Source organism: Thunnus albacares, chromosome 18, assembly GCF_914725855.1.
Source record: "Thunnus albacares chromosome 18, fThuAlb1.1, whole genome shotgun sequence".
Classification (NCBI taxonomy): domain Eukaryota; kingdom Metazoa; phylum Chordata; class Actinopteri; order Scombriformes; family Scombridae; genus Thunnus; species Thunnus albacares.
The window spans coordinates 24,481,447-24,508,298 of NC_058123.1; the positions used below are offsets into that span (position 1 = coordinate 24,481,447).

The 26,852-nt window shown below is 38.7% G+C and overlaps 1 protein-coding gene across 3 annotated transcripts in view; it reads right to left on the minus strand.

Annotated features, from left to right (window-relative positions):
- cacna1bb (calcium channel, voltage-dependent, N type, alpha 1B subunit, b) overlaps nt 1–26,852 on the minus strand; it is a 169,964-nt gene that overhangs the window by 28,914 nt on the left and 114,198 nt on the right. For all 3 annotated transcript variants that reach the window (XM_044334119.1, XM_044334118.1, XM_044334117.1), the window contains 14 exons: nt 25,400–25,605; nt 24,111–24,240; nt 23,294–23,423; nt 22,464–22,523; nt 21,759–21,865; nt 13,735–13,831; nt 10,376–10,536; nt 9,966–10,103; nt 7,411–7,612; nt 6,686–6,850; nt 5,011–5,121; nt 3,644–3,727; nt 1,774–1,890; nt 872–937 (listed from right to left, as the gene is read on the minus strand). In XM_044334119.1, the coding sequence (XP_044190054.1) occupies nt 872–937; nt 1,774–1,890; nt 3,644–3,727; nt 5,011–5,121; nt 6,686–6,850; nt 7,411–7,612; nt 9,966–10,103; nt 10,376–10,536; nt 13,735–13,831; nt 21,759–21,865; nt 22,464–22,523; nt 23,294–23,423; nt 24,111–24,240; nt 25,400–25,605 (1,774 nt within the window). The remainder of the gene's footprint in view (nt 1–871; nt 938–1,773; nt 1,891–3,643; nt 3,728–5,010; nt 5,122–6,685; nt 6,851–7,410; nt 7,613–9,965; nt 10,104–10,375; nt 10,537–13,734; nt 13,832–21,758; nt 21,866–22,463; nt 22,524–23,293; nt 23,424–24,110; nt 24,241–25,399; nt 25,606–26,852) is intronic.

Below are 26,852 nucleotides of genomic sequence, written 5' to 3' on the forward strand. Positions count from 1 at the left end.
TAAAAGCACATTGTAACAGGATGTGTGATCACTGTGAGGCCCAATCTGTGATCAGCACAGTGTCATACAGCCCTAACCATCACATAAACAGAGTCTAGGAGGTGTAACTGTAAAATATTTAGCTAAGTACTGGTCACAATTCCTTAAAAACTGATTTAAGGTGACCTTCTCAAAAACGTGTATGTTAAATGTTGTTTTTATGTTAAAAATGACTATCAACTAGTATATCGTTATCATATCTTTATATAATTAAATATCAGTATCAGTATCAGCCTCAAAATATCCAGTATCGGTCTGGCTTCAGTCAGGACCGAACAATTTCATCACTTATTGTAAATCAGTTCAATGCCTCCAATGCTTTAAACTAGATAACGGATAAACTAACCACAAATAAACACATTAGCCAAGAGGAGTTTTGCATAACAGCATTCTGTGTTATTATTTTCTTGTTTCTTGTTGTCCTGTATTATTGCTCACAAATTAAAAAGTCATTCTGGTTCTTATTTTTATTGATTTGACTGCTGCTCAGGTTGAAATTGAGTGGAGCTATGCTAGGAATTACTGTACATGAGGTCACCAAACATACACAACCACTACTAATAATAAAGGTATGAGTTGTCCTGCCTTGGTGCAACAAAACTAATAGAAGAATCAGAGAGATGCTAATAAAGCAGTCTGCAGATTCCCACACAGTCCTGAGAAGGGGTCTAACTGACAAAGATAGGTAAAATCACCTGTTGGGGTGAACCACAGGTGTACCTGTATAGGGATTTTGAACGATGTGTTAATGAAAAACGCACACTTTCAAGTAAGCATCTAACCCTGAATCATTAAATTCAGACTTGCTTTAGTCTAACTGGTCACAACTTACCTGCATTCCAATGATGGCATAGATGAAGAACAGCATGGCGATGAGCAGGCAAACATACGGCAGGGCCTGAAAACAAACACACGAATACACATTAAAGACACTGAGAGCACAAACATGTTACATGTTACCTCACATACACTCCTCTCTCTCTCCTACGTGTACATACACACACACACACACACACACACACACACACACACACACACACACACACACACACAAACAAATCCGATTTTCCAAGGAGGACTAGCACCCTTGTAAGATTTTACAGTCTTGTTCAAGAACCCGAGCAGTCAACCTGACCCGCAGGGTAGATTCTTTTAACCAGCTATTTATATCGCTGTGAGGAGGAGGCGAACATCTGTTGTAATTAAATAGCCACCTTTTAACACTCTGTAGCTACTGTCCATTTTCATTGGGCTTAAAAGCTCTCACCACTGACATTAAACCTACTATAAATTCTCTCGGCTGCGGCCCAGCGCTCCGCATTTAACTCAACTTGTCCCGAGGGATTTAGAGAGCAAACCGGCACTGTGTGAAAATCCTAACTGCTGTCTGCTGCAAGCTATTTGGTTCATTTTTACAATAACAGAGGAGGTCTGCCTCTGTTGCCTCTGCATGCTTTTGAGCTCTCTATTCCACAGTTTGTATATTGTGTAATATTGTTTTATTCAACTACAAATCAATCCAAAAGATGAGGCCGACACCAAAGTCTCTTTGCTGAAAAGAGCATCTGTATTCCTGCTCAATTCTCTTTCCTCCTTCTCTAAAACCCTTTGTGACTTCTGTTTTGAAACGTGCTACATAAATTAAGTTTTACTAATATGCTTTACATGCATGTCAAGAGGCATGTATCGTAAGTTTGTCTGTTTACATGTAAGCCATTGTGTGTGTTTACTCACCTTGAAGGACTGAACGAAGGTCCATAGCAGGATGCGGATGGTGTAACCCTGCCGAAGCAGTTTGATAAGTCGAGCTGCTCTGAACAGCCTCAGGAAACTTAGATTTACCAACTTGTCCTGGGAGAGAAAAACAGGGACTCTGTAAGATATATACTATACCCAGATAGAATGAATTTAAAGCTATACTATGTGACTGCTGCTGAAGCCCTGCTTGGTCTAGTATGACCAGTAGCTTATGCTGAGTAATGTCAATGTAAAAATGTATATAGATATTGCTGTGGAAGTGATATAACTGAGAGACTTCCCTGACTTAATAACTCTTCTTTACTTGAACCTCAGCTAATTGCACTTGTGGCGACAGTACTGCTCAGCAAAAAATTACACAGATTTACTCCCTAAAACACATTGTGTGTATCCCTGACGTCTAACAAAAGCATTTCCCTCCTCATAAAACATTTGCAAAGCTGATTTTTCTTAACAGCTTTAAACCCACATTGTTTAAGTCCATATTTGCTAGCTTGCACTGTTTTTTTTCCTTGCCTTTACTGGTGCATTGCTGTGTATCTTGGCGAATTACAGCCACCTGTCGATCACTGGAATAGAGTGAAACCACTGGAAGGAACATGATATTTTTTTCATCTGACTCTCTTCAATACAAAATAATATAATAAAATGTCAGCCTAAACAAGTGATGGAGTCCGTTAGGGTCTTGAGATTGTTTTTAACAAGCAAAAAAGCATGCCAGGGTTGAGATAATATAATCTAGTTGCAATAAAAAAAAAACAAATTTAAGGAAACTGCATGGGCTGAATATGAGATTAAATGACTTGACATTTTTCCAGTCCACATTTTAACATCAGATCTTGCAGCTCACACCTGTAACTGCTCTACATGGTTGTGTGCCTGTTAAAGCACACATTTTTACATACATTTTGAACAGTGTTATTCTTTTATACCATGTCACATGGAGGATTCAGATGCTTTAAACTAAAGCTGTAGGATAAAAAACAAGACACTGATGGGGGAGCTGACAAAATCAGCAGCCAACAAGAAAAGCCACTTACCGTCTAGAGGTATCAGATGTGACAGAAGGGGCAGAGTGAGGGCACAGGCGCCAGGAAAGACACAGCAGAGGATGGAAACAGCGAAAGAGGAAAAAAAAAAAAACAGAGAAGGAAAGCCAGAGAGAGGAGACAGAAAAGAAGACTAATGATCACATGAAGAGAAAGTCACACAAAGAGAGAGACCGACTTCGCCACAGAGAAAGCTACAGTAAACCGCCTCAGTCCTCCATCTCTACAATCAAATTCTCTTGTCCATTTTTCAGTGTCTGTAATTCAACAGAGGAAACTAGCAGCAGCAATATTACTCCTATTGCCCCGCAGCTGCCTTTGTTTATGTATTGACTTTCATTATTTCATTTTTTTTGCTCTCGGTTTGCTTGGCTGAGCTTTTAATTCGAGGACTGAGACAGTGAGAGCATAGCAAAGCATGACTTCTACATCCATGATTTTGATGCTGAAGCAGTTCAGATTTGTAAGAAAATTTACAAAAGACACATTTTTAATAAAAACAACTCTGTGTAAAGCATTGTAAATTAAATATCTTTGAAAATGAAGATGTCATCTTGGGGTATATTCCCTGTATAAATACGTAATTACATATATGAACTGTTTTCCTATTTCCTGCTTCTCTGGACTAAATCAACGTCCAGTATCACGGCATGCTGCCCTGCCACAGTGGAATTGCTGCTGCAGTTATGAGCATGCACTCAAGCCTGTTACTCATGTACAGTACAAAGTGCCCCATGAGACACTGGTGTAATGGTACTTGGGGGGGTTGGGGGGGCCATGACGGCTGCAGCTCTTACCTTAATCTCTGTGACCAAGATGTCTGTTATGCTTCCAAGCACAGTCACAAAGTCAAACACGTTCCAGGCTGCTTTCAGGTAGTTCTAATATACAAAGAGGACAGACCAGACAAATTAGGCAGGACAGAGAGAGATCATTCAAACTTTAAAACACTCAGCTTCTTCTTTCTATACTTTTTATCATGAAAAAGGAGGGAGTAAAACCCACCACTTTTTTAACCCTTTCATACTTTAAGGAACAGCAACAAATCCATTCTACCTTGTAAACTTTTTTCTTTATATTCTATATTCTTTATTTACTTATTTTATTAATATTTTTAAACCTTAATTTAAATACATACAGTTTTAATACCTTTCTTTCATTTTTTGAATTTAAACTACCTTTTCACCAACAATAAAGGTCCTTGAATCCTTGAATAAACATCTCAAACAGGTGACTACCCTTTATTTTCAATCACCCTAAATCCTACTAATTCTCATGCACAGTTAAAGTTATAGTAAAGGTTACAGTCTATAAATTTTAATCTAACAGGTTGAAGAACATCAATGTGGATATGCAAAAGTTGCAGTGGTGCACAAGACATGTTCCCATACTGTGGATTTAAGATATAAATATCACTAAAAAAGAGACACAACACCAATACCACACACAGGAATCTAGACATTCCCTTGGGCAAACAAATTGATAAATACATTTACAACACACACACACACACCCACACACACACACACACACACACACACACAAATGCTGACACGGTCTCCTGCATAAACTAACTGCTGAGCGGCTGCCTGCAGCCTGGATCCCCTCAGACTGATCAAGCATCCAGTTCCTGAGGGCAGAGGCTGCTGCCAGGCCCTGCAACTGCAGTCTGAAGATCTTCAAGAGCTGAGCGTTTATACCAGCAGATGCGAGCCCATCCGTCTGGGCTTAACAGCTAAACAGGTGGAGGTAAGTGGTGTGTGAGAAAAGCTATTTAATAAATGGACCCTGTAAATGGAACTGAGCCGGAGATGAAATGCCTTGCTGCAGGCCAGACGGACCCATGTTGTGAGAAGATTTATTCTTTTTGTGCACTCTTCCATTCATCCCTATTTTTTATTACCAGTTTACCCTCCTCATTCCTGAATTAGAGACCTAAAAACACCACATTGCACTTTTACTTACTGTTTTTTTTTGGACATATTATACATTTTATGTACTCATGCACAATTAAAATCTCATTCCCTCAAGAAACATCCATCCATGTTTTGTGTATCCGGTAAAGAGATTTTCCCTCATATGTGAAAACAGAAAAACAACATAACAGTGAATAATTGACTAGTGTTTGCAGAGTACAGCGCAGCATATGGTCTTGACAGCTCACCAGTGGACCGAAGGCAATAATCTTGAGGATGCACTCCAGTGTGAAGAGGGCTGTGAAGACGATGTTTAGATATTTCAGCATGGACTCGTACAGTTCCGGAGCTCCGTAAAACTGAGGAAAGACGGAAAAAAGTACACTGAATATATGTGGTGATAGAAGTGAGTGTGTAAAAGATGCCTTTCTACTCACTTAGCCACTTCGGTGTTAAGCAGATATGTTACTGAAAACTACAAGTGTAAATGCAACCAAGATGCATTACAGACTATTTTTATTAGAGTGCTAACACACACTCCAGGAAGATATTTAGAAGGTGTAAATGCATCTGTTAAATGAAGCCGTCTTGCCACTGTGATGATTGTGACATTGAAATGTGTGCCTGTGTGTGTTAGTTGTTAGTCAATCAGTCAGCCCTCAGTCCCAGGACCATGAAACTAACTTCATGGTCCTGGGAAATTTCTAAAATTTGTTCTGGAAAGAAAGTTGAAGACATGATACGAAAATATGACAAGCCTAGAAAAGTTTGTGATGTCATCCCAACGTTAAGTCTATGAGCTGAGCGGAAACTATTTGGGCAGGGCCAGTGGGAGAAACACTACTGTGCACATTCACTCGGCTGCACAACGTGGAAGCAATCACGAAAGCTAAGAACTCTTTTGGCTCATGCCCCAGATGAGCAATTTTCATTTGATTGAATGGGTGCCATCCTTAAGTCCAGTATCCAGTTCCTATAATACATCCCTGTCCTGGATAAGTGCCAATTAGCTAGTTGTTAGCTAGCTAGCTAGCTAACTAAACTTTTATTAGCATGTTAACAAGTTATCCAGAAACATTAGTCAAATTAATATCTTTTTCTTCTGGTGTTTTGGGCATTAAAGTCACCTTCTCTCATGGAGAAGGTCTTCATTTATTTGAGATGTTACAATTAAAAAGTTCATAGTTGTATCATGTTATGACCCAAACAAATTCACCTCTAGTGGGGTAAAACTTATGCAGGTACGCTGCATTATTCTTATGTGACTATTGGAGACACAGATGTGGCTATATGAAAGTCTAAGTTGCATGTGTATCTATAGTCACACTATAATACATACAGTAGATAAAGGTCTATGGATCACAGCACCATGCTGTTTTCTTTACTGCATCATTCTTGGTGTTGCCTGATTTAAAACAATATACTTTAAATATATTTTTAGAGTTTATGAACACAATCTGGCAAAAAGAGGTAGACTAGAAATGTTGTTGAATTATGTAAATGAAAGCTCCTGTCTGGCACCAGTCTGCGTTACTCAATCTGGCTGTCAAGCTCCCACAGAGATTTTCTTTTCTGAGTAGATGAGTAAAGGAACTGCCAAGAAACAAGCACTTCTCTCTGATAGCAGCAAGCACTGTTTGGGAGAGGAGTCGCCGTGGTGTGCTGGTGGTGGTGTTTGATTTTTAATTGTTGACCTTGTCTCAAGGCCAGACCAGTGCTGTCATTGTAATCACATCTCTGCCTTAAGAACTAAATTATTAAATGTTACAGATTCATGGAAACAGCTTCTGCAATTATTTTATAAATATTTTAACAGTGCACTGTATCATATTGGGAACTGTATCACTGAGCTGATACATTGCTTTTTCTGGCTGAGATTTTAGGAGTTGGCACTTTGTCTCATTAGCATGAGGAATCACTGACCTTCATCATCAGCACAACCGTGTTGAGGGCAATTAAAGTCATGATGGCGTACTCAAACGGAGGGGACACCACAAATTTCCACATCTTGTACTGGAAGGACTGCTTGTTCTCTGGCATGTATCTGGTCAGCGGCTTGGCGTTGATGGCAAAGTCAATGCAAGCCCTCTGTTTGAAGAAAAGACAAAACGGATTGTGTCTGAAACCTTTCTGATAGAGGAACTGAACACCTTTCATCATAGAAGAAAGTGCTGGAAATCAAATTTAAAAACACAAAAGACAGCTAACTCAGCACAAGAGGGTTTTCTAAGTGTTCTTGTAATATCAAAGATGAGACTGTACTGTAAATCGAAGTACTCTGATCACTAGCCAATACTTTACAGACAAAAAACAGCATGAATTTAACAAAGTCCCTGTGAAGTGGAGATGAGGAGAGCGGAGAAACAAACCCCACTGCTTTCTTTTTCAGTGTTTTGTTTTGTTTGAGGGAATTATAAGTCTTGTTAGATAGTTAGACATCATTTGCCTGAAGTGATTTTTAGAAGTGGCTCAGCATGTGTTCTGATTTCTAATGAAGAAAACATTTGTGATGCAAGAGACAAACATTTTCAGAAACTAGAGCTTCTGAAGAAATAATGTGTGTGTGTGTTCTTGTTGCATGTAGGGAAGGGGAGGGGGTCATTGTTTTCAGAAAAACCAAGAAACTGCACCACTTTCGACTCCCCCACCTCATTCTTCTCCAGGCTACACTCAGACATGGCCTTGTCTCCCTGCTCCTGGAAGGTGATGATGATCAAAGCCACGAATATGTTCACAAAGAAGAAAGGGAACACCACAAAATACACCACATAGAAGATCGATGTCTCCATGCGGAAGCCTGGGCTAGGACCCTGGTCCTCATAGGTGGCATCCACAGAGTGCTTCAGGACCCTGAAAAGAAGGAAAAGGGATTGATATGGCTGGAGATTCATACACAACCAACCATGTAGAAATACACAGCAGTCTGCAAAGCACTGAGTAATGCCTTGTAAAATTTCTTCAATTAATTCAGGTCCTTCCTCTGCTGTCTTCTGGAGGTGATGTGTCCGTCAACCTTTATCCAGCTTTTCAGACTCTTTCAACAAATTTCCATAAATTTCCCTCAAAAGGCCCCTTCATTGTTTTTAAATGACTGAATTTCAGAGTAAATGACATGTAAATGCTGGATTACATATTAATTTCCATGTATTATATTAATAAATGAATGAGTCAAGGCACAGTCCGGTACACTATGCGCCTTCAACACAGGATAGGGTAGTGCACTTGTGGGCCCAGTTCCAACGTCTACCCTTACACAATCTGTAACCACAAGTGCTTGAGGGCTCCCTGACAGACTTTTTGAGCACTGCTTGCACTAGGGATGGGGTTCGATAGCATTTTATTGAAATTAAATCCAGTATCTAATCCACTTATCAAATTGGAATCCTTTTGAATGCCTTATTGAATCTTATTATGTTTACCTTTCAAAATTTGCAAGTAAATAAAGGCTAAAATAAATACAAGATCATTCAATGAGGTGAAACGCTCATTAAATCATAAAATTTCTCTGTATGTTGATGATTTGTCACTGTATATGAAGCTACATACTGTATAAAGTTTAGTTTAATGGTTTCAAGATTAATAATAAAATAAATCTTTCCCTTTACCAACAATATAAATAATGCAATAAAATTATGATTGTCATGATTGGTTTACATCTAAATCAATCAAACTATATTTCTAATATAATGCAATGAAGAAGATGTATTTGGAAAGTCTCAGCAAACACCAATATACTAGCCACAAAAATACAGCACATCTGCCCAGGTAACATTTAATTTTCCAAATTCCCACTGGTAATACAGCATTACATCCTCTTTCATTAATGCTAATCATACAGTGACATCAGATAGGCTGTTGCTAAATTCAGGTCATGTGGGAGTTTCTGAGGTTACCTGTTTCCAATTTGTAAATAGTGTTCATGTGATCATACAAGTCATACAACTGGGAAACTCATATTCTGGAAGCTCCAGTATAACCAACATGATGCTTAGTAATGTAGAGCTGCCTGAAAACCCATCAAACATGGATGTTTTATGTCAACAAACATGTGTTCAAGGAAATTAAACCCATATTTAATGGACATTGTGTTATATTTTCAAAGCACATTAATTTTTTAACCCTCACATGAGAAACTCTACAATCATACTACCATCTTGAATTCTCCAATGATATGAACGCTCTGAAGTCATAAACACAGGAATCTTTCCCATCTCTAACATCCATCCCACATGACGTGAACGCAGCATTAGGATGATCGTTGGACCTGAGCCTTGGTATGTTTATTGCCTGAGGCACACTTGGAAACAGGGTGAAATTAGAAGGAATCTATAATCATAAATTCTCAGTGTGTGTTAGGAGCTGGTATCAATCATGGCCGGTCACATCAGCTCCACTCATCCTCTTTAAAAGCAGAGCTCTACTCACACCTCTTTAAAAATGTAGGTTTTCATTAATTGACAAATAAACATGTTACATTTAATAAGAATGCTTGGCTCTACAAGTTAAAGAGTTGTAACATTTTGTGACTATGGGTGTGCAGAAGGTAACGTATCAGTGGTATGATTTCTTAGGTATCGCAAACCAGAAACTGGCTATACTGTATATTTAAATTTAAAATTTAGCTGCAAGTCCTCTGTTACAGTCATTGTGTTATTGTGCTGTCACTTCTTGTTTAGGAGCGTGTGATTTTAGATGATCATGACAAGCTTAGTCAGTTTAACAATTTACTTCTCATTGTTAGGTAAGTAGACTGAATTAAATAAGTAAACAGCCATAAATGCTTCTTGACAGAGATGATGATGATGATGATGAATCTGGTGGTACTTTAGCTCAGGCACAGAATTGCAGACTGAAGATGTCTATGCAATGAGCCTTGATTGCATCTTTAGAGATGCACAGTAATTAAGCCTGGGAGAAATCAGTTGGGTTTAATCTGCGTGCTGCTGTCTACTTGCAGGTGTGCTGAGTGTGTTTCAGGACAAATCACTAAAGGAAATTTTAACAATGCAGACAAGAACTACATGATTCAACAGTATTGAAGAGTTGATGAACACGACTTTAACCACAAATTGTGGCCATCTTCACTGATTATTTTTTTACTTTATCTATTCCATGTTCAGTATGCAAATCACTGTGTCCAGCTGACATCATTTCATGTATAAAAGGTTGCTGATGAGGTGATGTGACGGTTGTTCTGACTTACACTGGCCAGCCCTCTCCAGTGGACACAGTGAATAACGTTAGGAAAGCCCAGAGAACATTGTCATAGTGGAACTCGTACTTCTTCCACTCTCTGGGCTGAGCTGCCACATCATCCCTGTCGTAGTCCAGAAACTGACCCCTGAGAGAGAGACGGGAGGAAAGACAGAATCAGGAGAAAACAGATGTAATGAAAGAGGATAGAGAGAAAAAAAAAGGTAAATAGCTGACATATCTGACGAGGCGGCAACCATAATGGTTGAATGTAGATGTGGAACAGCCTTAAGGTGCAAGACGTTACGAGTCTCAATAAATAATCAGTTTTTAAGGGTGATTTTAAAACTGACCTTTTGAAAATATAGTTTCATCAAGAAGATATTCAGACTTGAAGAAGAGTAAGTTTGGATTATGTACCTGCAGTCTTTCTCTAGACCCTTGGACTCGTCAGTGCAGTAGAAGAATTTGCCCTTAAAGAGCTGCACGGCGATAACGGCGAAGATAAACATGAAGAGGATGTAGACGATAAGGATGTTGAGAACGTTCTTCAGAGAGTTTACAACACAGTCGAATACAGCCTGGAAAACACAGACATACACATATCTGTAAATGTAAGGTACTGACATGAAGGACTGATATCTACACATGGTTTTCAGGAGACTGTATTGATTGCTTATTCTTACTTTAACCATAACTGGCTCATTATTTTCTGCTTTAATTTTTCAGAAACAAATTCTAAATTTGTGTTTATTTTATACAGGTGAAATAAAAAATCAATAATGCAAAAATCTGGCTGTACATTGGATTAAAACTACCACTGGCTGCACAAAACATTTTCTAGTTTCACTTTTTTGTTAAATTCAAGGGTCTGGCTGATTTGCACCATAATCAGCAGCTCTGTTGCATTTTCTCTTTACTTCACATACAGGAGCCATATTCTGAGCTTTGCCCATCAAGACAAAAATCTGATTATAATCTTTTTTATCTTCATGTTGCAGATTTTTTTTCCCAAAAATCTGTAAAAATAGAGTAAAGAATTTGCTTTAACCATAACCAATACATAACCCAAACTGTAAGGTTGGTAATTTGGTTAAAGAGCTTTGTCCCTGATTTAAAAAGCAGTCCCAGTCAATATGTGGGTTCACTCTCACTGCTCTCATCATTGTCGTTTCCAGCTGCTACTAGCAAAAATATTCTAAAAGTCTGATATATGCTACCTGCCCAGCACCAAACGACAGACAGATAACATCAGCGACTAGCTGGTGAACATAGTGGAGTGTTTAACATTTCCTTTAGGAGTTGGTGGAAATCAAAACAGACCTTAAAGGAGAGTGAATATTGGACTTAACATTCATCAGGTGGCCAGAAACCCAACTCCAAATTAATTCTAATGTTAATCCATATGTGCTGGATGTTTTGTTTGCAAACAAGTTAACCATATCAACTTAAAAGGTGTTAGTATGTCAGTCATATGTCACATGCATTACATGCAACATAAAAACTGTTTCAACAGCATTTATTCAACTACTAAATTTCAATTTACAATTAATGCCTGCCTCCTGTTGAAATATAGAAAATTAATGCTGTTGAAACAATAGTTATATGTAGTGTTTGAAGCCAGATGTCTAGATGTCTTCTGACCCTCAAACTACCAAATCAGTGCTTGCTGGGTGTACTGTATGTACACACATATTTGCATAAAGTCTGTCTTTGTATCTGCCTGCCTGTCACTCTCACTGTCCAGCTATTTTCCTCTGTCAGCTCGTGCTGTGATCTCTCTGTGAGATGAAATGCTCTGTCTATCCATCCTGACATGTATGCAATCTAACCAATGAATATACTGCTGCATGGATGATTACCATCAAGGCCTTTGTCTCTAGAGTGAGGACAGAGTATATTCCTCCCCTCCTCTACCAGCCTGTCCGTTGTGGATGCACGTCACTCTGCCAGCCCTGATCTGTCTCAATCATTTCACTTCTATTACTCCAATCCGATCTTTCATCTTTTGTCAGATCCATTACTTTTGGCTGATCAGCTGCCTTTACTCACCAGAGGGAAGCTGTCACTTCTGCGTCATAGGAAACAGTTGAGGGTCTTTACTTGCCAACAGCATTTTTTTTGATAATGCAAATTCTCCTTCTCTCCTTACACTTTGCTCTATGAATTGAAAATCATGCTGCCAGAATATGTTGAAACATGCTATAATCATATAAAAATTACCTCCACAGTGGCTTTGGTAAGTTCTGCTGATATCACCAGCTCACCATAAATACATTCAGATTTACATATTGCAGAATTGTAATACTTTGAGTTCTGTACATCCAATGAACGGGGACATGTGGTGCACTGACTAAATGGTGTGGTCTCTCCTCTTCTTCACATTTACTCTGAGTGATTTTGTCATATTTAATGTCTCTCTTTGACAATTTGCTATTTCTGTAATATAGAAGCACTCTGGTTCATTTCTTTTACATTTTTTGGAAGTACAGCAAGTAATTCTGTACATACACACAAATTTAACACGTTTTATATAAAGACTAACTTAATCACAATTACAAAACACCACGACAAAGGTGGCTCATGTTTAACTGAATACCAACATTGTGAAGTGACTAACTGAGCTCTAAATAGGCCAAATGATTGCAAAAGTGCACTGGTTCGTATCAATCAGGCTCAAAATGCTGGTGCAAGAATTCCTCCAAAATTACTATATCAAGAACAGTCACAAAAAGCATGACAACATATTCCAAACACAGATAACTCACACTAACAAAAGGGAATGAGCTGAAACAGTACATCACATACATATTCAGTGTATGTGATGTACACTCCTGGGTCCACTCCTACAGTAATTGGCACCCAGCCTGATAGGACGTACCTTTGAAGCAGCTTCTGAGACAAACACTCACCTACTGTAGGCTCTGAAAAGTCGCTTCTTCATCTTGGACTTATAGAAATCATAATGAATACTAATGGTGACCCAGATTCATGGTGAAGAAAGTATTTAATAGAAAATATTATCAATACCATCATTAGTTTTGCCCATATATAAGTTAACATGTTTATTAGCATGGTTAGCTGTTGGTATTTGTCATTTGTTACAACCATTAGCAAACGTAGCTGGTTGCAGCAAAGGTAAAGAGCTAACTACACTGGAAATAGAAGCTATTTAGTCATATTTTAGCAAAAATGTAAGTGTTTGGCACATACTGAACGTTGGATTGATAAGTTTCTGTGGATTTTTGAAACTATTCTTTTGCTGTGACTCTGGCCTCTGTTGACCTCTATTGTTCCTGCTGTGAAGCTAAGCTAACTACAGCTGCTGTTCTCCACAAAGGAGCAGCTACAAACTTTTCAGAGCCACTTCTCAATGATTTTTGTCTACCTCCTGTATCTGTGCTTATGTCTTTGTCTTTTGAGTGAATGTCCTAGAAATAACAGGCTTTCATTATGTCTCCATGCACAGAACGACTTCAGTAAAGGAAGCAATATTCAGTCACTTACTTCCCATTTGTGTGACTTCTGTCAATCCACAACCCAGAACTCCCCAAAGCTCAAACAGCTCAAATCTTTCATCTAGAGCTACTAATGAAAGATTTATATCTGATTTGAAACTGTTTTAATTCAGATAAATCAACTCCTCCTTGATATACTGTAAATGTGTTTGACGCATGATAGTGTGTCTGTCGCTGTCACAGACTATGACACCAGCTGCTCGGTATTTCTCTGTTTTTTTCCAGGACAGGCTTGTCGGGTGACAGATTGGATTACTGTACCTTCAGCTTGGGCAGCCGTTTAATGGTCTTGAGTGGCCGCAGGACTCGGAGGACCCTCAGGGACTTAATGGTGTTTATGTCCTTGCCTTTCGTCCCTCTGTGCAGATTGAGAGTACAGTTAGTCTGGGTGATGTAGTGTAACAGATAGTCATGTAAACCCTTCCATGCCATCCTCCAGTAACAAGAGCTGATTGTAGTACATCAGGTATACTGTGTACATGGAGAAATACCTGTTTATAGTCTGTTAGTAGAGTACATGCATGTGAGTACATAATGTTATTCTACAGAAACGTGCTACAATAGAGGAAGATGTATTTGTTTAGAGGTGGAAAGTAGCAAAAGTACCTTTATTAAAGTGATGTTTAATATTTTCTACTAGGGAAATGTACTTTTTACTGCACTGATTCTTCTGATTATTGTTGTTATATTACATTTCTCCCCCCTTCTGTCTTTTCTTTCGTTCTTACCTATCATCAATTTTTCCTTCTCTTCTGCCTGTCTCTTTTATTTCTTCTTTCTTTATTCCTTCTTTCTTTCTTTACTTACTTTCTTGTGTTCCTCCTATTATTTCTTCCTCCCCCTCCTCCTACCTTTTCTCTTCATCTCCTTTTCTTTCTATACTTCTATCCCTCTTTATTTCTGTTTTTCCTTCCTTAAGTCCTTTATTTCTTTTGTTCCCTCCTTCTGTCCTTTTTTTTTCTGCTTTGTCCTTTCTCCTTTCCATCTTTTCTTCCTTTCCTATCTTCCAACATTCACTTGTCTTTCTTCTTTCATTCCTTCTTTCTTTCCTCCTCTCTTTTTTCCTTTCCTTTTTTCCATCTTTTTCTTGTCTTTTTTCCTTCCTTCTATTCTTTCTGTCCTTTTTTCCTTTCTTTTGTCTTTTTTCTTTTTTCCTTAATTCTGTCTGTTCTTTTATTCCTATCTTCCATCCTTCTCTACTGCCTTTCTTTTCTCCTTTATTCCTTCCTTCCTCCCTTCTTCTGTGCTTCTCTTTCATCATTTCCTTTCCACATCCTCCTTTCTTCCTTCCACCCTTTTTTCCTTTCCTTTCATCCTTTACACTTTCCCATTTTCAAACTCCACTCTTCTTCTTCACGTGTGCATTTCACTACTCGTTTACTGTTTTAATACAGAACTTTAACTGTATCACTGTTGCATTGCTTCTTTTACTAACAGTATCAGATTTGTTGCCATTGTTAGTGTGTCACTAAAAGACTCTAACAGTCACACAAAGCTAAAATGCTGTTCCTGTAGAATAACATACAAACATTTAACAGTATTTAAGTAAATGCACAAAGAATCAGCCCCTGGTTGAGGAGTCAGCTTCTTTGCAGGAACCACTGCTGTCAGTCATATGCAAATGTAGCAGGTTTTGTTAAATGGTCATAGAGTGGGAGGTGGGTGTGGGGGTTTAAAAACTAGCTCTTATGCTAATAACATACAGCTGAACCATCATTCACTCAGAGACTGACATTGGCCAAGGACAGTGAGAGAGGGATTTTTAATTAATTAGTCACACAAACACACAATGTGGCTGTCACTCTCGATAAGAAGTGTTTCTCATTTGTTCCTTCTTTAAAAAATTCTGAGAAGTAGAAAATGAGAGCGTATACATATGTGTGTGTGTGTGTGTTTGTGTGTGAGTGTGTGCATAGCAATAATTTCACGTGTGAAGGGTGCAGAGAAGGACACAAACACACTAGAAAAGAAAAAGTCTAAAAACCCTACTCCTTACATGACAATGTAACCACAAGAGAGTTACTAACCAACCAATGTTTTCATCCTCAGGGGACAGGAAGTAATCCTATTGTAAAAATAATTTTATATTCACCCAAACTAACAAAGATAAAATTACGCTCTCATGTCCTTAAACAGACATTATAAAAATACACTTCTGCTCACCGTCAAACAAACAGGAGTTCAGTTGTGGTCATTTTCATCAACACTTTATTTTACAGGTCTTTTACTAAAAAGTAATTGACATAACTGTTATTTCTTGCTAACTTTCCTACAAAGGAATACATGAGGACTACGTAAAGGAAAATCTAATCAGTTGGTTCGCCTTCAGTTAGTATGCAGTGTTTGGCACTTTGTCCAATGAATATGTCATGTAGACTACATAAAATTCAACAAATATGAGGACTGAGTATATCTATATCTCTGTTTACCAAATTGATCTCCTCAGTTTGTTCAGTTATAACAGTAAGCCTTCACAGTTCCTTCCAGAAAGTACTACTTTTATTTATCTACTAAGTTAAAGATTACTACATTTCCTGGTTCTTTCTTAAACACTCAAACAAGTGAGTCTGAGTAATTGAACAGCATGTCAATTTCCTTGTAATAAGTACCTGATTTGAAAGTACATTCCAGGAAAATAAGGTAGATATCAACTCATTTCTAGGAAATAATTTGGATACAAGGTGACTTGTAAAATAAAGCATCATCATACTATCAGCTGGCTTCTTCTCTTATCTCTTCCTTCCTGTTCTTCCTTCACTTTAAACATCCCCATACACACAGAGACACACACACACTCACTCAGGCCCACTCAGATTAGTCAGTCATTTAAAAATACACCTGTTTGGCTGGTGGATGTTATTCAGGGACTGAGGGACTCATGAGAACAACTGTTTTAAGTTGTGGCTGGGTGAAAAACAATAATGAGCTGTATCTATTTTTTATGTGATGTAGAGTATAACGTGAGGTGGGACGGAGCTCACACAGGAGAGAAGCATGGTTCCATACATTTAAGTCTCGGGCCTTTTCCTTTCTCAATGGAAAACTCTACGTCTGACAAAATGGCATGCAGCTCTCATGCTTGGATTACTTGGTTACCCTGGCATGCAATCTGCAAAGTCAACGCCAGCCCTCGCTATTCAAGGACCTCAACACATTGAGACAGCAACAGTCTCCCAATAGCTTTCAGAAGCACCGTGGGCATGGGGGACAAGGTCGCGTGTTCACATCGATGCACATTGATCGGCACTGATTGCTTGACGTGCACAGCGGCCAGGCATGTGAGGTCATCCTCAGTCATCGTGACTCTGGTCCTCTCAGCTGCCCCCTCCAGAGAATGAGGAACATTTCCTGTTTATAGACGCGAGATCTGATGTCCAATCAGCTCACCGCCTCAGCAAAACAGGAAGCACGACACTATCCTTCTATCTAGGATATCTATGATAATTTATCCATGATAATTTGTCAGAGTTTATTTTGATTATTAAAAAAACTACAAAATTCAGGTTAAAATGAGGTTAAAAATATTATTTGAAGCACAAACAGTTTGTAATTAAATATGTGTATGTTTGTTTGTTTATTTAGAGGATCTGGAAGCAGCTCTCATCCTCTTTCGTCTCTGTTTTACTCTTTACTTTATATTACTTGGAGCATTTTCCAACCATGCAAGAGGATCCTGTTTACTGTAATCAATCAGCATTTTCTTCCAGCTGTTAAGAACAAAAAAACATCTTTTGGATATATGTGGACATAAAATCAGGATCAGTAGTTTAAATGATTGTTCACTTCTAAAAAAATGTTTTTTTTTATTTCAAAAAGGCAAAAACCAAACCATTGCACTTTACATACAATATGTTTATTATTATTATTATTTATTTTATTTATTATTTCCCTCACATACACTGACTGTGCAGGCTGTAAGAAACACCTGCTTTTCAATGATATAGCCAGTCAAGGTGAAATCAGCTGGAAAGCTATAATCCTTTATTGATCTGTGTGTAAGTCCACTGCATAAAGAGGTAAGAGAGACGTAGGTGAAGGGCGGGGGAGGTGAATCAAGCTGCAGGCGTATAATCTCTTCGCAATTTGACCAATTAAACCCACTTTAGTCGTGATTAAAGGAGATTTACTGGAAGGTGAAATGAAAATGAAGGACTTTTTTTTTTTTTTAGCTTTGATAAGCTAAGTTTCATTCATATTAGATTCATACCAGATTCATATTAGTGTATGTCAGCAGCTATATGTTGGTCTTCTGAAAGCTATAAAATGGAGTTCCCAATATTGTCTTTTGTCTTGATGTCCCAATATTGGGACGGAAGGTTACTTTTTCCAAAAGGGAGGACTGGAAAGAGGGAGGGAAATTATGATGTTATCCCAAGCACCTTGGGATGGAGGGTAACAAAATTCATTTGGAAAGGTTGATAAGAGGAGTTCTGTGCTTCACATGTGGGGGAAAAAGGTGACAAGGAGGGTGATTAAGCAAAAAGGTAGATAGGGACAGTTCCCACCTGGCCACGCTTTGTTGCGATCTGATGAGAAAAAGCAATGATAAGCACACAAACACACACGATACACAAACACAAACACCACCCACACAAATTGAGCAAACAAGCATATAGAAGAAAGACAGAGCAAAATAAACATTTTAAGCAAATATCACACAGACGTGAGGATACAGAGACATTATTAGGACTTCAAATTGACGACATCAAAGCACATCAAAAAGGGAACGAAGGTAAGAGACAAATAGAAGCACTAAACAAATTACCCTGTGAAAGAGCAAAGCCATGGACGAGAATGATAAAATATTAAAATGAAATAGTGATGATGTACTGAATGTGTGACTAAATGTGATTTATAGCAAGAGGATGATCATGATGCAATAGACAGTTTGAGGACAATTTGATGAAAACAATCTGTACGACTACGTTCACACTGCAGCTGAGAGTGGATAAAGTCAGATCTGTTTTTTAATGATAGAGTGAACAGATTAAAAAAAATCCAAAATTAATCAAACTTTTTCAACTCCTCAGTTCAACAACTTCAGTTCTTCTGATCCTAAATCTGTTACATACTGCTTCAAAGATCTGTAAGATCTCAAAGTCTTGACATCACTTCCAAGCTAGACACTGTTTTACTAACTTCTGTAAATCTATACAATCTTTTATTAAAAGTATAATTTACCAACATTGGTTTGAGACCTCTGAAACATTGCTCACATTTACAATTATTCCTGCTTTTCAAATAACTCTATTGTAGAGATATTCACGGGTCCATTCGGTTCTGAAAAATCAAGACTGTCCGAATTATAGTCAGTGTGCTCAGTGTCAGCTCTGATCATGTCATACGACATAATCACTGCGCAAGACAGTATTTTAGGAAATCAGTAACCTATGTGAAAATGTATAATATCAAAAGCAAAGTGTGCAGATTTCACACATCAAAGTGTGTTTACAGGTGTTGGGGAGTATTGAAGCTGGAGCTGTGAAGTCTGATAGATTGCCTCAGGTGATGTCACTTGAGTCAGTGTCGGCAAGGGCTGAAGATTACAAGTTTGAAAATTAAACAAACCTGGGCAGGTGGGCTTCAAAAGACGTGAGGTTACCTGACCTCTGTAACCCACTCCATCATCTTAGCCTGATGCTAGAGGCTGGAGGCTACGTTATCTGCTACTAACACACCTGAATCTCCCACTAAACTCTTTCTAGCCATGTCACTGCATTCCCAGCTTTCAGCAACTAGCTTGATGAGTAATGTCATCATAACCAATAGAAAAACCAAAACTACAAAATTAACATACAAGTTATAAGAAACTAGACTAATCCTTTAAGACTCGCAATGTGAACGTAGCCTGTTTAGACGCTTACATGCCATGAATGTGACAAAATGCTGGACAGGAAGTGAGTGTGTGGGGGAGGGGAGGGGGGATGGGGTGAAGGGGAAGGGATTCAATCTGATAACTTCTGCACTGTATGAGTGAATCAGAGTCTTATTTGTGGAGCTATATGAGGACAGGGGCTTATAGATGAGCTGTGCATTAGTAGTCAGAAAGACACTGACAGAATGCTGAAAGTTACATCATCCTGCATATTTATTACCTGAAGTCTTTCTGTCTAGAAATGAAAAATAAGTGACTTCTATCTACCATTCACTCTGTTTAATAGTTTTCAATTAGCATCTTTTTTGTATTTGTATGCTTATTGTGGACAGCAGCACTCAGATCTTTTGTGTTCAGGAATATCTGGAACACCTTTTGCTCTTATAAAAGCTTGAACCTTTTAAGTGTTTTTTCTTAGTGTTGTTCTTATTCACTGTGCTGCCCCACTGTACATTATGTACGTTGTTCCTGCTAACACACAGAAAATGTATCTGATAAATGGAAAACAGGTAATTGCACTTATGTAACCCTAATACAGATGTAACAAACACGGTTACATAACACAAACAGAGTAAATGCCAGTATCTTTGATCATGACTGTGGCAGGGATGATAAGAATAACAAATAACAAAATATGACATTTGTTTTGAAACATTCAGCTGTGAGAGAGAGGTTTCAGACGCATCTATGAAATCTGCAAATGACACCAGCTAAGATGGACAGGAAGGAAAGCAGAAGACACAAACAGGAAGCACGTGGGATAGATAGACAGGCAGAGAGAGAGAGAGAGCAGGCATTACCCCATAAGGCTCCTGAAAGCAATCCAAGCAAGAAAAAGATGGAAGGAAAAAAAGTGAAAAAGGGAGAAGACAGAGACAAAGTCAGCAACAGATAAAAGACAGAAAAAGCTTCAATCTACAGCTGGCAAAAGAGAAGAAATCAGAGCCACAGAAAGCCGTACAAAGAAACAAAGAACAAATACAAAGAAAGAACAAGTACAAAGAAAAATACACAGGTGACCAATCGTGGAGAGTTTCAGGACAGAGTCCATATCTGAAATAGTGGCAGACATGAAATACATGGATTGAAACAGAATAAGTAATCAGCTTCTTACTCTAGAGACCCAGAATGCAGGTCTGTAAGCTTCAAGGGGCTCATTAACTCAGTTTAAACTGTAACTACAGACTTGTTTCTGACAAGCTCTTAAGACGTCATTAAAATTGTATAACAGGACAAAATTTTGCTTCCAGCTAACTGGCGATGATAAAATGGACCTAACCGTGGGTTAAACCACTGCTTGAACGGGGGCAGCACTCATCCATACAGAGTAGTGGCGTGTTAGACTCCTGTCCTATTGAGTGCCTGTTTCTTGTATTACAAGTGCCTCGACTTAATAATAAATGTAGGTACTGAAGGTGTTATTGTTGTAAGTGTCTCATGCTCAAAGTAGCTGTGAGAGAAGGCAAAAATGTGCAGCTGCGTCTAGTAAAACATGTTCAGTAAGAAAGCTGTTGAAGAAGACTTCTGCTAAAATCCTCTGTCCATAAATGATCTGTATAGAGCCGATATCAGCTTCAGTCCATAGATAATAATGATGATTTGAGCCCCAAATGCTGGTTTAGTGTACTGGCACCTTTTCATTCCAATTCAAGCACTGACTTAAACTGTCTACTAATAAACTTTTAAAAACTAAATGACGATCTGAGCATAGCTTTTCTTTTTGAATGTAGTAAGTGAGCATAACACAATTATCAGTCAGCTCCAGGGTGTCTGAACTCAGCAGAGAAAATTCACCTCCACCTTGTCTGTTATTATGAATATAAATCTATACAATACACAGTACGTAGCTCGAACACAAACACAGCTGTCTGACAAAAACATCTGATACGTCAAAATGTCAATCTGTGACTGTGACGGTAAAAATAGAAGAAAACATGTCAGGAAAAAATAATTTGCTAAACTGCAGTCATTCGACAAATCTTTCATTCCTGCAGTGTATTGAGCTGCAGGAGTTGCAATTACATGCCAGCTTAAACATTAGCACTTAAATAACATTTTGTCTCCTCTCGTTCCCCCTTCTGTCTCCTCCTGTCCCCTCCTGAACCTTAAACCAATTAGCAGAGAGGGGCTGTGGAGACTTTATGTAACAATGAAAGATGAATTTGACATAGTCATGTTGGAAAAATAACCCTAGGCATCACAAAAGCCTTACAAGTTCACAGGGAATAATTGGATGAACACATTGGAGTTGTTTGTTAGAGCAAAACACAGGACCAGTGGCACCGAGCTCCAGCGTGTTAGCATGCTAACCTAGTTGTGTCCATCCTTGAAACTCATTATATTCAGAGCCCTGCTGTGATTAGGGAAAGTATTGGTCAACGTGGCGAGAATAAACAAAAAGTTGACTTACGAGCAGGCAAAGGCCACCAGAGCTCCACTGACCACAATGAAGTCCAGAATGTTCCACAAGTCCCGAAAATAAGAGCCAGGGTGGAGGAGCAGTCCCAAATCAATCATCTAGAGTCACAGATAAAAAAAAATTGAATAATATAAAGAAATAGAAGCTGTCACAGAGTTTTTCTTTGATATAAGGGTTTATCTAGAAGCTATTCTAACCGTTCATCCCTTCTTACCTCATAAAAAATTCTGGTTTTCATATTTAGTACCCTTCTTTTTCAGTGACCAACAGCATTCATTATCTAAAGTATTTGGCATTTGGACAGAGTGTTATCACAGATGAGACGTGTAAAACTACAAACCCAATTAGCAGCACTGTCGTCAGCTGTGTGCTAGCCGTCCCGGTGAACACAGACTTGATGATTTGCAGGTCAGAAGGTGGCAAAACATCTTAGTAAAGTCAGGTTCATTTGGTTGACAATGACTATACTGAAACAAGTCCCAATTACATGAAGAAACAGTCACTGAAATGCTAATGAAACCACGGTTACACTGTATGTAACCTAAACATCTGAAAAAAGTTTCAATTTCAGACAAATTTAGCTTGACATTAACTAAGAACCCTTGATGTATTTGACTTGCAAATCACCTAAATCATGCTAACTGAGTTGGTTCGCAGCTCAAATCGCGGTGTATCTTCATTTTGACAGCAGCTCACCTTAATCACCATCTCAAAAGTGAAGACTCCAGTAAATACATAATCCAGATACTTGAGAACCTGCAAAAACAGAAAGTAAGAAAACATCCCGTGAGATGACTCATCAACAGATCCAGTGACAGATGTTCTCAGTTTAAGACACTTTGGAAGTGTGTGTGAACCGAACGGACCAGATATGCACGACGTGTTCCTCTGCCCTGTCAGAGGTCTGTCAGCTTTGCACTCCCCTGCACTATCACACGTTGCCTGAACGCCCACACAAGCAAGCACTTGAATAAACAACGCGCAAACACACACGCACAACCTCACCTCAGATTCCCTCTGTGTGCTTGAATAGAATACTAATTAGTTGTTCTTGTCCGTCAAAAATTCAAAAAGTCAAGTCATGTGTTTGTGGGCATAAATTTCCTCCTAATTCAAAACATGGGCTAACGTGTCATCCAGAGTTATAAAGACATTTAACATTTAACATTTTTTCCAAACTGGATATGTGCCACTTTTGGTGCTTTATTAAAAGATTATTCAAGTCCGAATGAGAGCATTTGACCACAAATGATTTCAAAAAATGCTTGTTTTTATGCTTCCTGCAGCTTATTCCTCAATATGGGCGAACTGTCAACCCCTGTTAGTACGGACTTCTCAATCAGTCTGAATGAATCAGCCAGTCAGTCCAAATGAGACATGTTTGTGTGTGAATCCTCATGCGCTTGTGTGAGCATCCGCATTTTAATGCAAATACTGGTCTGTACGTCTCTGCGTCTGACAACCAGTGTGTTTGTAGCGTACCTCCAGATGTTTATTTATTTAGTTTAGATGTCAGTCTGACTCACGTTGTTGCGCGGTGCGTTCGCTTGCACAGGGTCCTCGGCTGCCAGAGCGATGCTGCTCATGGTAATGACCATCAGGATGCACATTTCAAAGTAGCGTAGGTTGACCACGTAGTGACACAGCCGCCGCACCCTGCAAGACCACACACGTACAAAATTGTAAAAGTGCACATGGAGTAGTGACAGCTCATTAGGTGTATTCAGGTGACGTCCTTCCAAAACAGGCCATGAATAACACACATGTTCCTCCTTGTCAAAAAAAATGCACAAAGGTGGAAATGTATCAGCATGAGGGGGAACCACGTGGCTCGGGCTCATCTGGGTTCACAATGTCTTTGAATGAAATCAATGTGTGACAACTTCTAAAAAGCTACTTCTGTGTTAAAAATGAACATTTCTATGAGGACAATGCTTGATTAGCTAACCAAATGATAACAGGCTACTTTTTCTGTAAATGATTAAAGGATAGGTTCATAATTTTTCCAGTCTGTCTTAAAACAATAATCAGGTGCCAATATGAAGAATGTAAGAAGTTTTGCAACTCAAAAAAATAGGAGAATCCAGCTCCAGAGTCCTGCAGAGAGACCACTTTTCATGCCAAAGATTGCTTCAACAAGGTGGGTGAATTAAATAATTTGGGGCTGAAAAAAGAGTCATCTATAGCTTTCAATTCTCCATTTGATGTTCATTTTTTTCACTATGCATGGAAAAATGCTGATAATATGTGGGTTTAATGAGCTTTCTGTTGTACCTAATTCAACCCAAACTATTAATCTTATTTCACGTCACTCATCTCAGTCACCTCCCAGCTGTGACTTACGGGTTTGTTTGCCCAAAGATGAACATGGAGCTGTAGGGAAGGATCTGCCGAGGCCCATTAGCCGCCTCCTCCTCCTCTAGATCTTTTTTCTCCTCACTCAGTCGGAAGTTATCACAGTCGATGTTGTTCACTGGTGTGGAAAAATAAATACACTCATTTAGCCCAAAGAAGCACAAACATTAGTGACAAGTGAGATATTTTCTATGTATTAAAGAGGCAAGCTATTGGTATTTATAGATATATATATTTACTTCCTGGTATCAATCACTCCAGTAATTTCTCATAAAATGGTGGTTGCAGGACAGATATGTGCAAAAACAAATACACATATTTGAATAAAAATGAAGCTGCTTTTACTTTATATAGTCACCATAAATAGCTTTAGTATTTCTGAACCAGAAGCTCCAGGTAACATCCTCATTTTCTTCAAAACTACGTAGAATGTATATTCTTTTCCTACTTCAGATTGCAAAAATAGCGACTGCAGTTACTGGAGAAAGTGGCAAAGAAATCCAAATGTTATTGAAGTAATATAATAGAATACACTGCTTGTAGCATTATTATTTGGTTGATTTTTAGCCATGCTAGCAGCATGGCTCTATACATGGCAATGTCTGTCAGTTGGTCCACCACTTTGGTCCAGACTGAAATATCTCAACAACTGTTGGATGGACTGGTACACACCTTTATATTTCTCTCAGGTTGTAATAACTTTGGTGATCCCTTAACCTTTCCTCTAGCACATAGTCCATCAGGACAACACTTCAATTTGTCTAATACTTAATAATCTAATAGCTACCTGCAAAACTATTCCCACCAGCCTCAGCTGTACTTTGTGTTTAGTGCAAATTAGCTAATTTTAGCATAATAACACGCTAAACTAAGATAGTGAGCATAATACCTACAGTACTTAACATCAGCATGTTAGCATTGTCATTGTGCGCATGGTAGCATGCTGACATTAGCATTTAGATCAAAGCACTGCTGTGCCTAAGCAATAAGAAATTCTGTTTTTTTTACAACATGGTTCTTATTATGATATCATCCTTATTGTATGCGATAAGATTTTACTCACAAAATACTTTGCTGAGATCTGAGGATGTGGTGATATTTTAATTAGTCTTAATTACCCTTAATGACTCTGTTGTAAAGTGATGACTAGTGGAAATATTATAATAAGATGTTTTAATCTTATGACCCGTACAACTAATGAACAAAACTTTAAAAACTTTTTCATCAACCTTCCCAATCCTTCCCCACTTGACGTGACAATGGTGTGCTGTGCTCACTGGGTATGATGGTGGTTTCTCCGGGCGGGGCAGTGATGGTGACAGGGATGTGGATGGCGTTGCTGTTGAGGCCGGCCTGGCTGGCTCTGGTGGAGTTCTTCTGGTTGTCAGCGTCCTCTTGCTTTTCTCCAAGACTCAGGCTACTCCGCATTGTTTGCAGAGGACTGGAGGCGAGGCCGTCCTCCTCAGCATCTGGCTGCCTCTCCCTGGGGAAGAAGATGTTTATCTTATCACAGGCATCATTATACTCGGCTCTCAGGCCACTTCAAGCCTCTTCTTCCAAATGAGATACATATAAGAAAGTCTTTCTGTCCTCCTGGGAGACCATAACTTGTGTGGCAAGAAACTAGAAAGAGACTCTTACTGCTGACTCCATACAATTATACAGTGTTTATGTACAACTGTAAACTGATGCAGATAGTCTGTTATTCTTACAATGTCTTGCGTAGTGTCTTAGAATATAAAAACTTAGGTCTAGAAAATCCACTGTAGAATTAATCAAGCCCAGTAAGATACATAACAGACCAATAAGAGAGCTGTAGGGAGCGTTTAGATAATTGTAACACACTACTGTTAAGCCTGAAGCTCATGAAAAAATATGTAAAATGAAGATATAAAATGAAGCAAGAATCTGCCGCTGCAGGGCTGTTTTCTCACCTCAAATTTATTCATAAACTGATATCGGTGGAGTGTTAAGGGAAATACGACAATCTCAGATCAGCCAGAGCAAATTCAAAACACACATAAAAGCCAAACACAGCACACACACACTGCTGTGTTTGTCTAATCAGGTGTAGGATTGTTGTCTAAAGGTACGGTCAGATTAGCTTTCTGTTCAACAAATTTACACCACATACGGCCTTAAGGAGGCAGAGATGTCAAACTGCCTTATTATTTATGATCTGCTTCGATACAGATCATAAATTAATACTGAGAAGAGCGATCGCTGATTGTAAAGTCTGTGAGAGTGATGCTGCAGGTCGTAGTCTGGAAGTTTAATGTTGTTTAATCCACACGAAGCTGAACTCTGAACTGCAAATCCGCCGGAGCTGACTGGAGGTCGCATCAAAACAGGACACACACGCTTCAATTGCAATGAGTGGGAGACGGCGTAAATATTAACAGGATGTGACAAGAGAGAGCATAACCAACAACATAGTTCTGTTTGATTTAGGTAGAGTACACACTGTACTTCAGAATTCGCTTGCCAATATTCTTCATAATGTATTCCAATAAATTCACTTCGGCTGGTGTGCTGGGACACACGCAGCTGCGAGGCACCGATTTTAATTATTGAAACAGTGAGAAGTTTTCTCTTTCTGTTTTTTTGATCGCTAAGATGATAGTGAACAGGAGCTTGTTTGTTGTCTTATTCTGTTGTTCCTTCACTTATTATTCATAGCTCAGCCATCAGCTGAAAACTTTTAAAGTACATGGTTTTTAACTTTATTAT